At 43.6% G+C, this 14,479-nt stretch overlaps 1 protein-coding gene across 1 annotated transcript; it reads right to left on the bottom strand.

Annotated features, from left to right (window-relative positions):
* Positions 1–633: 633 nt before the first annotated feature.
* Positions 634–1,231, bottom strand: LOC104882214 (protein SRC2-like). The gene is made up of 2 exons (XM_010664488.1): positions 887–1,231; positions 634–810 (listed from the first exon to the last, which is right to left on the bottom strand). Exons 1-2 carry the CDS (start codon positions 1,229–1,231, stop codon positions 634–636), a joined length of 522 nt encoding a protein of 173 aa, XP_010662790.1.
* Positions 1,232–14,479: the final 13,248 nt, after the last annotated feature.

The following is a 14,479-nucleotide window of genomic DNA, read 5'->3' as shown; positions in this document are numbered from 1 at the left end:
AGTTTTATAAGTTTGAAATCCCATCGTATACCTTCTTTATCTTGAATCAAAGGAGAAGTGAGCCAAAATACAAAATGAAAACGAAAAAGGAAGTATCTGATAAAATTTTGAACCTATATTATTTGTCTTTTGAGATCCCCGTCTTTTATTTACTTCTTTTTTTTTTACGTGTTTTTCTTTTAGTATTGTCTATCCAAATGAACAGTTGCAGCAGCTCTAGTAGGCTTTTCCCCCTCCCACATCTTTGGGTTAAACCTTAATGGATGCCCTCAATGAGCTTGGAATATTCAACATTTATGGCTCTCCCCAAACATAGAGTATTCAACATTTATGGCTCTCCCCAAACGTAGACTATAGATTAGGGAAAAGATCTCTTATACCATTCTAAAAGGGGTTCTTGTTGGAATCATGGAGATCTTTGAAGAGAAGAAACATTGCTCTACAAATAAGAAACATGCAATGAATAGTAAAAAATACACTGAAGTGATTGACACCAAGACCTCCCACCATATCAGGTTAAGCTTTTACAAAACAAATAGTGGAAAAGTAAATTACAGAAAGAGGGTCGAATCTGAAACATCCTATCAAACTAAGTTTGACTGAAGTAACAATTTTCCTCAAAGCTTTACAAACTCAAGATTTGAGCTCAATATACTTATCATGCTCGTTAACATATCGGAACATCTTCTCCAAAGAATGGAATGTCGAGATCGATGCTTGCTCTAAGGTAGCCTCTAAAACCACTTTCATAATAAAGAAACCTGCAGCTGCCAAATTTCTGGGCAAGAAACGGGATGGTTTCTTAACCCACTATACCCCCAAAAGAGTATGAAAAGTTCAATAGCCCTTGTGAATCCGCTGCACCCCTTTTCACTGGGTAACTTACAATACCGCTGCTGCGGCCTTGGCTGGTGGGTGCGGCACCATCAAACAGGTCCTTGAAAGATAGGCTCACCTCACCGATGTACCGGTCTCCTAGGGCCCGGCTGCAGTATAGCTTGATGACGAACACGACGCCTTGGTGTTCGACTGCCTGATTGCCTATTGTGAATCTAATGGTGGAGTTCCATGCGGGGTTGGTCTCCCCCTCTGTGTCCACTGGGGTTTCTCTCTTTATTTGGGGATTGCCGGGGATTGAAAGCTGGGCGTAGACTTTCATTCTGAATATTTCTCGGACGTTCTCAAGACCTTGAGCTGAAAGAATGGCAATCTGGAACTTCCTACACTCCATGTTTGAATTCCTGATCAGAAGATGCAAAGAGAGTAATTCAACTTAATTCAAAACCTATGAATTCCAAGGAATCACTTCGGGATTCTTATAGCTACACTTTTCCTCAGTTGCTTTCGGTTTTATGTTACGTGAAAGAGATCCCAAGACTTGGTCTACGCGTTTAGGCTGCATGTGGGCAAGTGGGCAACAACATAATCAATTGCAGAAGACTTGGCGGCGGCCAACCAATGATTACTGACAGTAATTGTTCATATTTTAAGAAAATCTGAAACTAAATTTAATCTTCAAAAATAGCTTTCTTATATTTAATTACTATGAAAAAAGTCTTTTTTTTTAAAAAAAAAAGTGTATGAGGAAATTTATTTTTCTCTCAAATTCTCATAAATAACCTAATTAAGATATGTTATTAATATTAAATTCTCATATTATTTTGGGAAGATTTCTATAAGATTTTAATGGGTCTAAGTATGTAATATTATCAATTTTTTGACAAATATAGTTGAAATGCAACTATAGTCTAAGTATGTAATATTGCTAAAGCCCAAAAGACTTTGCTTTAAGTGGTTGATGGTCAAGTATTGAGCTGGTCAGCTCCTGGAATAATCAAGACCATGACATACTTTTTACATCATGTCTGACATATGGAGCTGCAGATATTCTTTCTTATCAACAATTCTTTTGCATGTCTCAGAACTAGTCATTAATTGTAATGGTCATCACACATCTCGATTTGATCTCGTGCACCCTACTCTGTTGATGCCTCGGGTCCTTGACGATCCACGTAGTTGCCAAATGGACGGATGCGCGACCTCAACCAAAATAGGTTCTTGATTCAGTCGTTATACCTGCAAAAAGGGCATTCAGACAGGGTGTCCGGACGCACCCTCCGATGGTTTTGTTAGCCATGGTTAGGGAGAGATAAATCAGTTGGCCTTTTACTAGGTCTCAGGAGATTACTTTCCTCTTCGTGTGAAGGTTTATATATAGTTCCAGGAGCACTGTTCTTCTCATTAATGGTGGGGAGATATTTTATGTTGTCATGATGACATTAGGTGGCAGCAGGGCCATCATCACCCTACGGGCGGCTGACAGGGATCGTGGTAGGTGATGATGCGGCTGTCAGAGATTGTGGGAAGTGATCATGTGGAATGATCGTAGGAAGTGACTTGTTGTCACTTCATCTTGTCCTCTCACCCTGCAGGTGGCGGAACGTGGGCCATGACTGGTTGTTGTGATAACGTGTAAGACTTGCCTTACTTCAGTCAATGATCCGGACAATTATATCCGGATGACATATGTTGATCATCCGGATGTAATTGTGTAAGCCATCCGGATGTTATGTTTATAAGTGTCGTTTGATCTTCCTTGAGGTAGTCTGGATAGGAAAAGCGCGCCATGTGTGCTTTATAGGAAGATCCGGATGAGGGTGACTTGGATGACAATGCGTGCCATGTGTCACTGTAAGATGCGTGCCACGTGTTCTCGGAGAGAGGGGTCCCTACAATGCCCCTCTTTTTAACTTGCCTATTTTGCTTGAGCAAAAATGGGCGGGTTAAAAAATAATTGGTTTTTGAAACCGAAGTCGACTTTTTGTCTGGTTGGGCCACGTGGCGAGTGGGGGTGCGGGAGCCAAAAAGGCATTTATGATGAGCCGCCGACTCTGGGTATTCCCAGGCAGCATGTCGTTTCAATGATGTTGCAGCTGTGCGTTTGGCTTTCCGAGGGGCTGTCCCCCCTATAAATAGCAAACTGTGTCTTCTGTTGCATTTTTTCCTACTGCGTTTTTTCTGAGAGTTTTGCTTCTTCTTCCTTCTGTGCTCTCCTTTGCTTTTCTAAGCGAAACCCTAGAACTTTTCTGCCGGTGATTTTGTGTCGCAACCGGTGACTGTATCGCAGTTTTCACCATTTCTTCTTCAGATTTCCACTTGGTACGTGCATTTTGCTCTTGTTTTTCCCTTTGTTGCGCTTTGTTGTTTGTTGGCTTCGTTTCTGTCTTTTTTGGGCAAGCCGCTTGCGACTGTGTGGAATGTTGGAATTTGTTGGTTTTCTGGGGTTTTTTGAGGGTGTTTTTGACTGCTTGGTTAGGGTTTGTGAGTTTTTGGTTTGCTGTTTTTGACTGTTGCGCTTCTTGTATGTAGGTTTCGGTTCAGCCTCAGGCTAAAAAATGTCTGCAAAGAAGAAAGCTGTCTCATCTGTCCGGGCCAGCGATGCTCGTGAGAAATCTATAGACAAACTGAATGTGAAGGAGTTCCGGTATCGGTTCTGTATCCCAAATGGTGTGACCGTGGAATTGCTGAATGAGGAGGAGCTTGTGCCAACTGAGAAAGCTGAAGGAAATGCCATCATTTTCTCAAAAGAGCAATTCAACGCGGGGCTCCGGTTCCCTCTTCCGGCGTTGTTCAAGGAATTCCTCCATTTCACCCAGATTCCACCCGCCTTCATCAATCCCAACATAGTCCGGGTGCTGATGGGATGCAACATTATAAACATGCTGTACAATCTCGACCTCTCGCTGCTAGAGGTTCTTTTTGTCTACTCCCTAAAGAAGGGAAAAAATGACATCTTTAGCATGTCTGCTCACCTGCACTCCCTTCAATTGGTGACGGAGCTGCCGGATTCGACGAAGGGAGGGGCGAAAGGACATGTGATGGTCCGGGGAGCGTGGGCGGGGCTATTGGAGCATCCGGCGAGGCCTTTTTCTCCAAACTACTCCACAGTGCTTCCGGGTAAGTTTGCTTGCGGGTTTTGTCCGGCTTTTACCTTGTTGTCTTTTTGTTGATCTTTCCGGATGACATTTTTATCTTTTGTTGCTGATAATGTAGGTCCGGAAAGGAGGGGCCACATAGTTGACTGGGTAGAAAAAACGTCTTTTGCCTGCCTCAATAAATTATTTGAGATAGACGCTAAGGAGAGGCATTATGGGACGCTGCTCACTGTGCGGAACCTAATGGCCGTCGTCCGAGAGTCCTAGGAGTATGTCGTCAACATTCTCCCCAGGAAGATGCCAAAGGAGGTAGTGCCTGGGGAGCATTACATTTTGAAGGATCTCTCCATCTATCAGGAGGTGAAAGAAGCTGATGCTGAAAAACGCCAAGCACTCCTTGATGATCGGGAGAAGAGAAAAAACGAGGGAACTCTACGGAAGGCTCCCGGACAGAAACGCAGCGCCGCCTCCCCTCCAAAGAAAGCCCCAGCGAAAAAAAGGAAGCTGGTCAAAAATGGGAAGGGAGTGAAGGAGCCCACTCCTCCAAAGGAATTTGTTCCTCCGCCTATTACTCATGCGGCGGAGGTAATAATAGAGGAGCTAGTGAACCCTGCCCCCCACTCTATTTCAAGTGGCCCCGGACACATCGCGGGGCTGAACCATTCGGGGCCCTCCTTGTCGATGGTTGCCCGTTTGGCTACTTTGGCTGAGGAAGCTGCGTCCATAAACCATCCCGGCTCCCCCCATCCGGATGCTGATGCAGCTGAGGCCCTTTGCGCGACTCCAATGGAGGAAACAGCGGCAGAAAGCTAGAGTCAGCCCTCTGACGATCCAAACTGTCTCGCTCTTGTTCCGGTAAAGGGGTCATCTTCAAAGAGGTCGTGCTCGACGCGCAATCTAAAGTCGGGACTCATCGGGCGGCTTTAAGATCGATTGCAAGAGATTGAAGTTAGTTGCTCATCCGCCTAAGATGCTCATCCGGAGGGGGGCGAGGTGGAGATGGCAACTGAGACTCTAGCCGTCCCGGTGGTGGTCCCGGATGAGGATGCTCCCAGAGAGACCCGTCCGGCCGAAAATGTTGAGGTCCCGAATCCGGAAGAGGAGTCGCCTTCTGTCGCCTCATCAGGGGGGAATCCTGTTAATGATGCGGCTTGCACCTCCGCTAGCCCTTTTAGCTACGCAGAGTTGGAAGAGAAGCTGGAACAGATTCCACTCGGCTTGACCACTGTCATGCCTTCAGCCTAGATGTTCGAGATGGTGGAAACGGTATACTGTTTTTTGTGCTTCTTGATTCTTTGTCACTCTGATATGTTTTTGTGGTATGATTTATAACTTTGTTTTTCTTGCTTGTGTGCTTGTATGCAGCTGGTAAGTGGTCTTCGCGGCATGGCTCAACAATACAATTTATTCACTGACTTGCTGCGAACCATTGATTACATGAAGGCCTTCGCGTCTCAGCGCAAAAATAGTGAAGATCAGCTGCGCTTGAGAATGGAGGAGGCCGAAGCCAGTTTATCCACCGCTCGAGAGGACAATGAAGCTCTCCGGGCGGATTTGGCTAAGGCAAAGAGCCGGGAGGAGTCAGCAGTCATCCACCTGCACGAGGCAGAGGATGAGATGGCCCAGCTGAGGGGGGAGGTGAGGCAACTCCGGACGGAGGCTTCGATTGAAAAGAAGCAGAATGAGGATTTGCAGCTGCGCCTAGCAGCGCAAAAAGAGGAGCTAGAGGGAGAGTTTGCTGCAGACAGGGAGACGCTTGAAGCGGACTACCAAAAGCAAGTGGATGACATGTTTCTCTTCGGCTATCGTTGCTGTATGAAGAAGAATGACATCAAGCGGGATGTCCCTTCAATTCCTCCGGGTGAAGAAAAGAAACTTTTAGACAAGCCTGCTCCCTGATAGCTTTTCTCTTTTTGCAACTTTGCTATAATCTTCTTTCTGTACTTTATGTGATCCGGAGACCTCCTTGTACATATATTTATACATATGAATAAAACATCTCTTTACTCATTTGTATTTTGACTTGCTTTTTTATTGATAATACTGTTTTAAATTAGACACATTCCATGGTCTAAGTAATGAAGTTCCGTCTAACTTTTGTAGATGATAGGCTCCACTTTCACTTGCCTTCAACACTTTATAGGGTCCTTCCCAGTTAGCTTGGAATTTCCCTGCGCCCATTTCAGCAGTGTTTTCAAAAACTTTTCTAAGGACTAGCGTACCATTTTTGAAGCTTCTGGGCCTTATTTTGCGATTGTAATGGGCGGATGCTCTTTGTTGATAGTCTGCCATTCAGATGGCTGCGCTTTTCCTTATTTCATTTGCCCAATCCAAGTTTCTTCCCAACTCTGTGTTTGCATCATTCTGCTTTGCCGCGTCAGTCCGGATGGTAGGTAGACCTATTTCAGTAAGAATGACTGCGTCCATTCCGTATGCGAGGGCGAAAGGAGTATTTCCTGTTGGTCGTCCGGATGTGGTTCGATAGGCCCATAGGACGCCGGGTAGCTCCTCCACCCATTTCCCTTTGGCTTGTTCGAGCATTTTCTTTAAGGCAGTGATCAGAGTTTTGTTTGTGGCTTCTGCTTGCCCGTTACTTTGAGGATAACGCGGTGTGGAGTATGAATTCCGGATATTCAGCTCCGAACAAAAATTCCTGAATGCGATACTGTCAAATTGAGGACCATTGTCAGCTATGATAGTTTGTGGAATTCCAAAACGGCAGACGATGTTTTTCCATACGAACTTGGTGACATCCTTGTCTTTGATGCCAACATATGCTTCAGCTTCCACCATTTACTGAAGTAATTTGTGGCGACAAGGAGGAACTTCTTCTGGGCAGGTGCTGTTGGGAGGGGTCCCACTATGTCCATGCCCCGTTGCGCAAAGGGCCATGGGCCTGAGATTGATTTTAATGTTGCTGACAGCATATGTGGAATGGGAGCATACCTTTGACATTTATCACATTTTTTGACATAGGCTGTCGCATCCTTCTTCATTGTTGGCCAATAATATCCTTGCGAATGGGCTCTATGTGCTAGAGATCGTCCTCCGAAATGATTCCCGCATACTCCCTCGTGTAACTCAGCTAACACATATTGGGCCTTTGAATGCCCTAGGCACCGAAGGTAGGGTCCTGTGAAGGATCGTTTGTACAAGTGCCCCCCAATTAAGGTGAAACAGGCAGCTTGCACCCGGATTTTGTATGCCTGTTTGGGATCTCCGGGTAGAGTGTCTGTCCGGAGATATTCTGCAATATTGTCCGTCCACTCTTGGTCGTTTGTTTGGTTTGCCTCAATGGTATTGCAAGTGGAGATTCCTACGACAGAGGGGTCGGTTTGCACATGTATAGGCAATAGAATGACTTCTTTGATAGGAAGGGAGGCAGCTATACCTGCCAAGGCGTCAGTGCGCTCATTTTCAGTTCGCTTGATTTTTTCGACTGTCCATTCGGTGAATTGCTGTAAGGTGTTCCTTACTTTCGTTAGGTATCGCGCCATATGTGCATCCTTGGCCTCATATTCCTTCTGGACGTGTCTTACCACGAGTTGCGAATCACTGTAGATCCGGAGCTTGGATACGGATAGGGCAAGGGCGAGATCCAATCCGGACAAGATGGCCTCGTATTCTGCTTCATTGTTAGAGGCAGGGAATCCCAGCCGGATGACTTGCTCCAGGTGCTCACCAATTGGGGATTGTAGCAGAAGCCCGACTCCGGACCCTGATGATCATGAAGCTCCATCAACTCGCAAAGTCCACCATTCTTTTTCACTTGATTCCTGGTGTTGGTTAGGCCTTCGGGAATATTCTAGCACGAAGTCAGCCATTACTTGGCCTTTCATGGACAATCTAGGTTGGAATTCGATTCCAAATTCGCTCAATTCGATAGCCCACTGCAGCATTCTTCCGGTTAAATCTGGTTTGTGCAGAATGTTGCGGAGGGGTTGATCGGTCAGCACGATCACCGGGTGGGCTTGGAAATAGGGGCGGAGCTTTTGGGCAGCGCTTCGAAGGGCTAAGGCCGTTAGCTCCATTTTTGAATACCTGGTTTCTACGTCCGCCAAGGCTCTGCTGACGTAGTAGATTGGTTTCTGCTCCTTGGGTGAGGGGCAGCGGAATAGAACATCGCTGATTGCCCATTTTGATACAGCCAGATACATGTACAATTTTTCTTTTGGAATGAGACTGCTCAAGATGGGTGGCTGCGTAAGACAATGTTTAATCTTTTCAAAAGCGTTTTGACAGCTGTCCGTCCATCCGTTTGCTCCAGCCTTTCGAATTGCCAAGAAGAAAGGTCGCAATTCATCAGTGAAGCGGGCTATAAAACGCCCTAGTGCGACGAGTTTGCCCGTAAGGCGCTGTAATTCCTTCTTGCTCCTGGGGGGAGGTGTTTCCATGACTGCCTTGATTTGGTCTGGGCTCACCTCTATCCCTCTTTGGCTGACCATAAAACCCAGAAATTTGCCAGCACTTACGCCAAAGGCGCATTTGGAAGGATTCAGCTTCATGCCATACTTCCTCAAGAGGTGAAAAACTTCTTGTAAATGAAGAACATGCTCCTCTCGGGTTTTGCTTTTAACCACGATATCATCAATATATACCTCTACTGTGTGGCCTATCAGAGGTTTGAAGATCTTTGTCATCAGTCTCTGATAAGTGGCGCCAGCGTTTTTGAGTCCGAACGACATGACTTTGTAGCAATAGAGGTCGTGTGGCGTTATGAATGTTGTTTTTTCTTCGTCAGTTGGAGACATGGGAATCTGGTGATATCCGGAGAAGGCATCTAAGAAAGAGAGCATCCCTTGCCCTGCAGTGGAATCCACAATTTGATCTATTCGTGGTAAAGGGAAACTGTCTTTTGGACATGCATTATTGAGGTTGGTGTAATCTACGCAAACCCGCCATTTCCCTTCTTTTTTGGGTACCACCACTACGTTGGCTAACCAATCCGGATAAGCTACTTCTCTGATGAATCCGGATTCCAGTAATTTGTCAATCTCATTCCGGATGACTTTTTGCCTATCCGGGTGAAAGCGCCTAATCTTCTGCCGGACGGGTTTGGCAGTTGAAAAGACGTTAAGCCTGTGAGATGCAATAGAGGGATGAATTCCCCTCATATCAGAATGTGCCCATGCGAAGATGTCATGATTCCGTCTGAGAATATTTTGCATGCTTTGAGTTTCTTCGGTCGTCATGAGGGAACTGATGTTCGTGAGGTGAATGTTTTCCTCCGAAATTTGGATCGTTTGTAAGGGATCTGCTGCCGGGGGATCTTTGTCCGCCGGACCCAATAATTGCTATTGGTCATGTGTATGGCTGGGTTCAGGGGGAGATGCATCCTCCTGGTTGGCCTCTGCTTCTCGTGCTATCTGATAGCATTGACGAGTGGCCAGTTGGCTGCCATATAGGTCAATTTGCCCTTCGTTGGTGAGGAAACTCACCATTTGATGATATGTAGAGGGGATGACTTTCATGTAATGTAGCCATGTGCGCCCCAAGATGATATTGAAGGGTGATAACTCTTGTACCACCGAGAATTGTACGTTGAGAGTGATTGGGCCAGCTTGGACCGGCAATATTGATGATCTGTTGAATCCGGACAAGATTCGTCCAGGGTTTTCAAGGCCTGCGAGACTGTGTCCCATGTGGCTAACGACCGATGCTTATACAAGGTCGGCCGAACTGCCTGGGTCAACCAAGATACGCCGCACATCGAAGTCTCCTATTTCCAGGGACAAGATGAGGGCGTCGCGATGTGGTTGCAGTGTTCGGGTGGGATCTACTGGTGGGAAAATGATTGTCCCATCTATGGGGCGAGGGCCCCCTCCAGTTAGCCCAGGCCGGATGGAATTGAAACGTTCGTGTATTGATGCAGCCCGCAACAATTTTTGCCTCTTTCGCCTAGAGTCGTATTCTTCGTCAGATGGACCTCCATTAATATAGTTTATAACGGCCTTGGGGGTGGCTGGGGCCCTAGGGGCTCCAGGATTGTGATGTTGGGAAGTGAATTTTCCTTCAATATCTGAGCGGAGATATTGCTTTAGATGTCTTGCCTTGATGAGCCTCTCGACCAGATACTGGAGGCTCCTGCATGTTTCTGTCGTGTGACCGTGTTCCTTGTGGAAGACACATTTCTTGCTATGATCCCTTGTGGATGGGTCTGTTCCTTGGGGTCTTGGCCACCTGAAGTCAGACAAGCCTTGGATCATAGGGAGAAGTTTTTCATATGATATGGAAAGAGGTGTGGGAGGCGGCCTTTCAGGGCGACTTGGCCCTTCCTGCCTTCGGTTAGACAGCCTTGGCCGGTTCGGAGGTTTAGCATTTCTGTCTGCGTCACCTCTAGATGGTCGTCCGGCAACCAAAACTTGCTGGGTGGCTGCACGCACGTCATCTTCGAGCATTGAATATTTGTTGGCACGCCTGAATAAGTCATCCATCGTTGTAGGAGGCTTTTTGGCCAGTGATTCGAAAAATGGAGTGCCTGGACAGATGCTTCGCTTGAAGATTTGCAGGACAACATCCATGCTGCAAGCCTCTACTTGAAGTACGGCTTGGCCAAACCGCTTCACAAATTCCCTCAAGGATTCGTTATCTTGCATTTTTATGTTCTACAGGGTGCTGATATTTTGCTTGTGTCGAGCGGAGCACAAGTATTGTCTCACGAAAGCTTCGGACAGGTCCCTGAAATTGCCAACAGAGTTGGGTGGTAGGCGATGAAACCATGAGAGGGCCTGCCCCTATAGGCTGGCGGGGAACACTTTGCATAGTAATGCATCGTTGCCAATATCGAGCGTCATAAGCTGTCGATAATGCATGATGTGATCGAAGGGATCGCTGGTCCCATCGTATGTGGAGAATTTTGGTACGAGGAATCCCCTTGGGGGCTCGTAATGAATGATATGAGAGCAGAAGGGCGTGGAGAGCATGTCATCCAACCTTTTGCTGATGGAGCCAATGGGTGGCTCGTTTGGGAGGTTTCCCCCAGCTTGCTATACCGCTGGGTGCGAATGAACGTTCCGCATCACGAGGGTGACCATGGGGTCACGATGCGGGTGCACGTTCTATACCATAGGGGTGATCATAGGGTCAGGGCGTGACGCCCAGGTTGTGGCTACTGGTGGCCTTGGTCTTCCAGGCTCTTGTGGGCCTAGTCTTGCGCGCATTGAATTTGACAATTGAGATCTTCTGTCGCATTGTCTTTTCGCTGAAAAGTGAGTAGAGTGTGAGCTTTCCTCACGGGGAGCTCGGGGCATAGGCGTGTGTGGCTCATGAGGCCTCACGTTGCATGCTCCTAGGATGGCTCTTGTTGTCCCAGGATATATTGGTTCTGGTTCTTGTTGAGGCCTTGAGTTTGCTACTTTGCCTTTTGAATGCTGACGTCGAGGAGGCCCTGATGTTGAAGCCTGGATGCGCAATACAGCGTTTTCTTCTCTCAATCTTTCTGTCTCCTAGAGGAGAGCTTTCAGTTGTCGTTCGCTTGCCAACTGTCTTCTTTCGATGGTTTGACGCCATTCAAAATTATCATCCTCTCCCCTACTAGATGAACGACTTCGGGAAGGTGTGACCATCTTTGCTAGTGACTGAATCAAAATGAAAATTTCCCACAGACGGCGCCAATGTTGATGCCTCGCGTCCCTGACGATCCACGTAGTTGTCAAATGGACGGATGCGCGACCTCAACCAAAATAGGTTCTTGATTCAGTCGTTATACCTGCAAAAAGGGCATCCGGACAGGGTGTCCGGATGCACCCTCCGATGGTTTTGTTAGCCATGGTTAGGGAGAGAGATAAATCAGTTGGCCTTTTACTAGGTCTCAGGAGATTACCTTCCTCTTCGTGTGAAGGTTTATATATAGTTCCAGGAGCATTGTTCCTCTCATTAATGGTGGGGAGATATTTTATGTTGTCATGATGACATTAGGTAGCAGCAGGACCATCATCACCCTACGGGCGGCTGACAGGGATCGTGGTAGGTGATGATGCGGCTGTCAGAGATCGTGGGAAGTGATCATGTGGAATGATCGTAGGAAGTGACTTGTTGTCACTTCATCTTGTCCTCTCACCCTGCAGGTGGCGGAACGTGGGCCATGGATGGTTGTTGTGATAACGTGTAAGACTTGCCTTACTTCAGTCAATGATCCGGACAATTATATCCGGATGACATATGTTGATCATCCGGATGTAATTGTGTAAGCCATCCGGATGTTATGTTTATAAGTGTCGTTTGATCTTCCTTGAGGTAGCCCGGGTAGGAAAAGCGTGTCATGTGTGCTTTATAGGAAGATCCGGATAAGGGTGACTCGGATGACAATGCGTGCCATGTGTCATTGTAAGATGCGTGCCACGTGTTCTCGGAGAGAGGGGTCTCTACATACTCCACTTTTTAGAGATTCTATTGTTTATACGGAATCATGGAAGCCATTTTCTTGATGGACAGTTACTTAAACTTGCTTGAAGGAAGATCCTTTCCTGCTTGTGTCTTGTTCTATATACATTGATTTAGATTTTTGGTTGGTTTTTTGAAGCTATTTTTGTATTATATCTTTCTTCTACAAAATTAGTTGTCTCTGCAACAAATATATCATTGAAACTAGGGGCTTTATAAGGACAGTTGTGGACTTTACTGCATAGATAAGCCATTGAATTGGGTAGTCAAGAACGTGAGTGGAAGGATCTTAGTTGTGCTTAGGTGGTGGAATGAGGTGTATGAGCAGGGTGGGAGCATGTGGAAGTTTGAATGCCTTGACCGAGTAGTGTATTCCTAAGCGAAATATATTTCCTTTTTTACAAGGAATTTTATATATAATATTTTTAAATTGAATTTTTATATAATAAGAAAAATTAGTATGAATATCTCTATAAATATTTTAAATTATAATGGAGAAAAAAATTATGAGAAATATGGGTTTGTAAAAACTATATATGATGCATAAAGATATGATGAAGAGCAAGAGATATTACCCAACGGAGTAAGAAGAATTATTGGGTAAATATAAAGAAGAGTAAAAAGTACCTAATGAAGCAAAATGACTCTTAATTTAGGGTAAAAATATAAAAGTAAGGAAATGTAGGATATTTTGGGACTTAATAATTAGGGAGAATTATCTTTTGGGGGGTAGATGGGCCCCCAAATTAACAAAAAGTTTATATAACTCTTCAAATTGAGTTGAAGGATATGAAATAGTAACGGACAAATATACCCTTTAAGAACACATATAAAATATTTTATAAAATTAAGTTAAATAATTTTTTTCAATAATTTTTTTTTCAAAAATACTAAATTAAATAAAAGTAGTTTTCAAAAATATTAAATTAAATATTAAATTAAATAAATTTATTTTTAAAAAATATTAAATTAAATAAATTTATTTTTAAAAAATATTAAATTAAATAAATTTATTTTAAAAAAATATTAAATTAAATAAATTTATTTTTTAAAAATATTAAATTAAATAAAAGTATTTTAAAAAGTATTAAATTACATAAAAGTATTTTTTTAAAATATTAAATTAAATAAAAGTATTTTTTAAAAATATTAATTTTTTTTCTCAAAATCAACAAAGGGCATTTTTGGAAATACTGAAGGATGATATCCTTCAACTCAATTTCCCTACTTTCATTGGGTCTTGGGCTCAATTTGAAGAGGTACATGGACCTTTTGTTAATTTGGGGGCCCATCTACCCCCAAAACATAATTCTCCCTAATAATTATATATATTTTGATTTATTTGTTGAATTATCCTTTATTGTATAGTGGAATGTTATTTTTTATCTGATTTGATTTGTCCTTTTTAATGTTCTTTATTTTATAGTAAAATGTTATCTCTCATCTATAGAGGTATAGATATGTATGATAAGTTAAATTATATTAAAACCTTATCTACCTTTATATATGAATGATTTTATTTTATATTCTTTCAAAAAAACTTCTACATATGCAACAAGCGGTATCAAAACTTTTGTTACCCCAACATTATCGGTGTGTTAAGGTATTTTCACTTTTTTTTTTTTTTTTGGTACTTCATTTAGAATTTTCAACAAAAGAATGATTTCATCTAATCCCATAATTATTTTATTTGTTTTTGGATGTAGTGATCATTGGCTTAGATGAACAAGCAGAAGGATTCTTGACTCTTTTGGTGGACAATTTGCCTTATTGCAAGTAAATATAGGTTTTTAGGTTGTAAAGTCCTTATCCAGTTGGTATGAACTTATATATTTTTCTCAATTTCTTAGTTCTGGTATATTTGTAAGTTTGCCTTTTATGAACTTTTCTTGTGAATTTATCTTTTATTGCTCCTTGTGAGTAACGAGTGGATATGCAGCTGGATGCTATAGTTAAAAGGTAATGTTTCTTCTGCAATTGGTTGTCATTATTTTAATATTTATGCTTTCGTTTTACCTTGTGAAAATATATATAGCTTATCATACCTTTGTGATAACCAACTTAAGTTCTAACGACCCTTCAACTCTGTTTGATTCCCTTGAAAAATACGAAATATATATATATAATTAAAATTATTGAAAAACTTATATATTTTAAAATTA

This window comes from Vitis vinifera, chromosome 16, assembly GCF_030704535.1.
Source record: "Vitis vinifera cultivar Pinot Noir 40024 chromosome 16, ASM3070453v1".
Taxonomy (NCBI): Eukaryota; Viridiplantae; Streptophyta; class Magnoliopsida; order Vitales; family Vitaceae; genus Vitis; species Vitis vinifera.
This window is presented reverse-complemented; position numbering and strand designations above follow the sequence as displayed.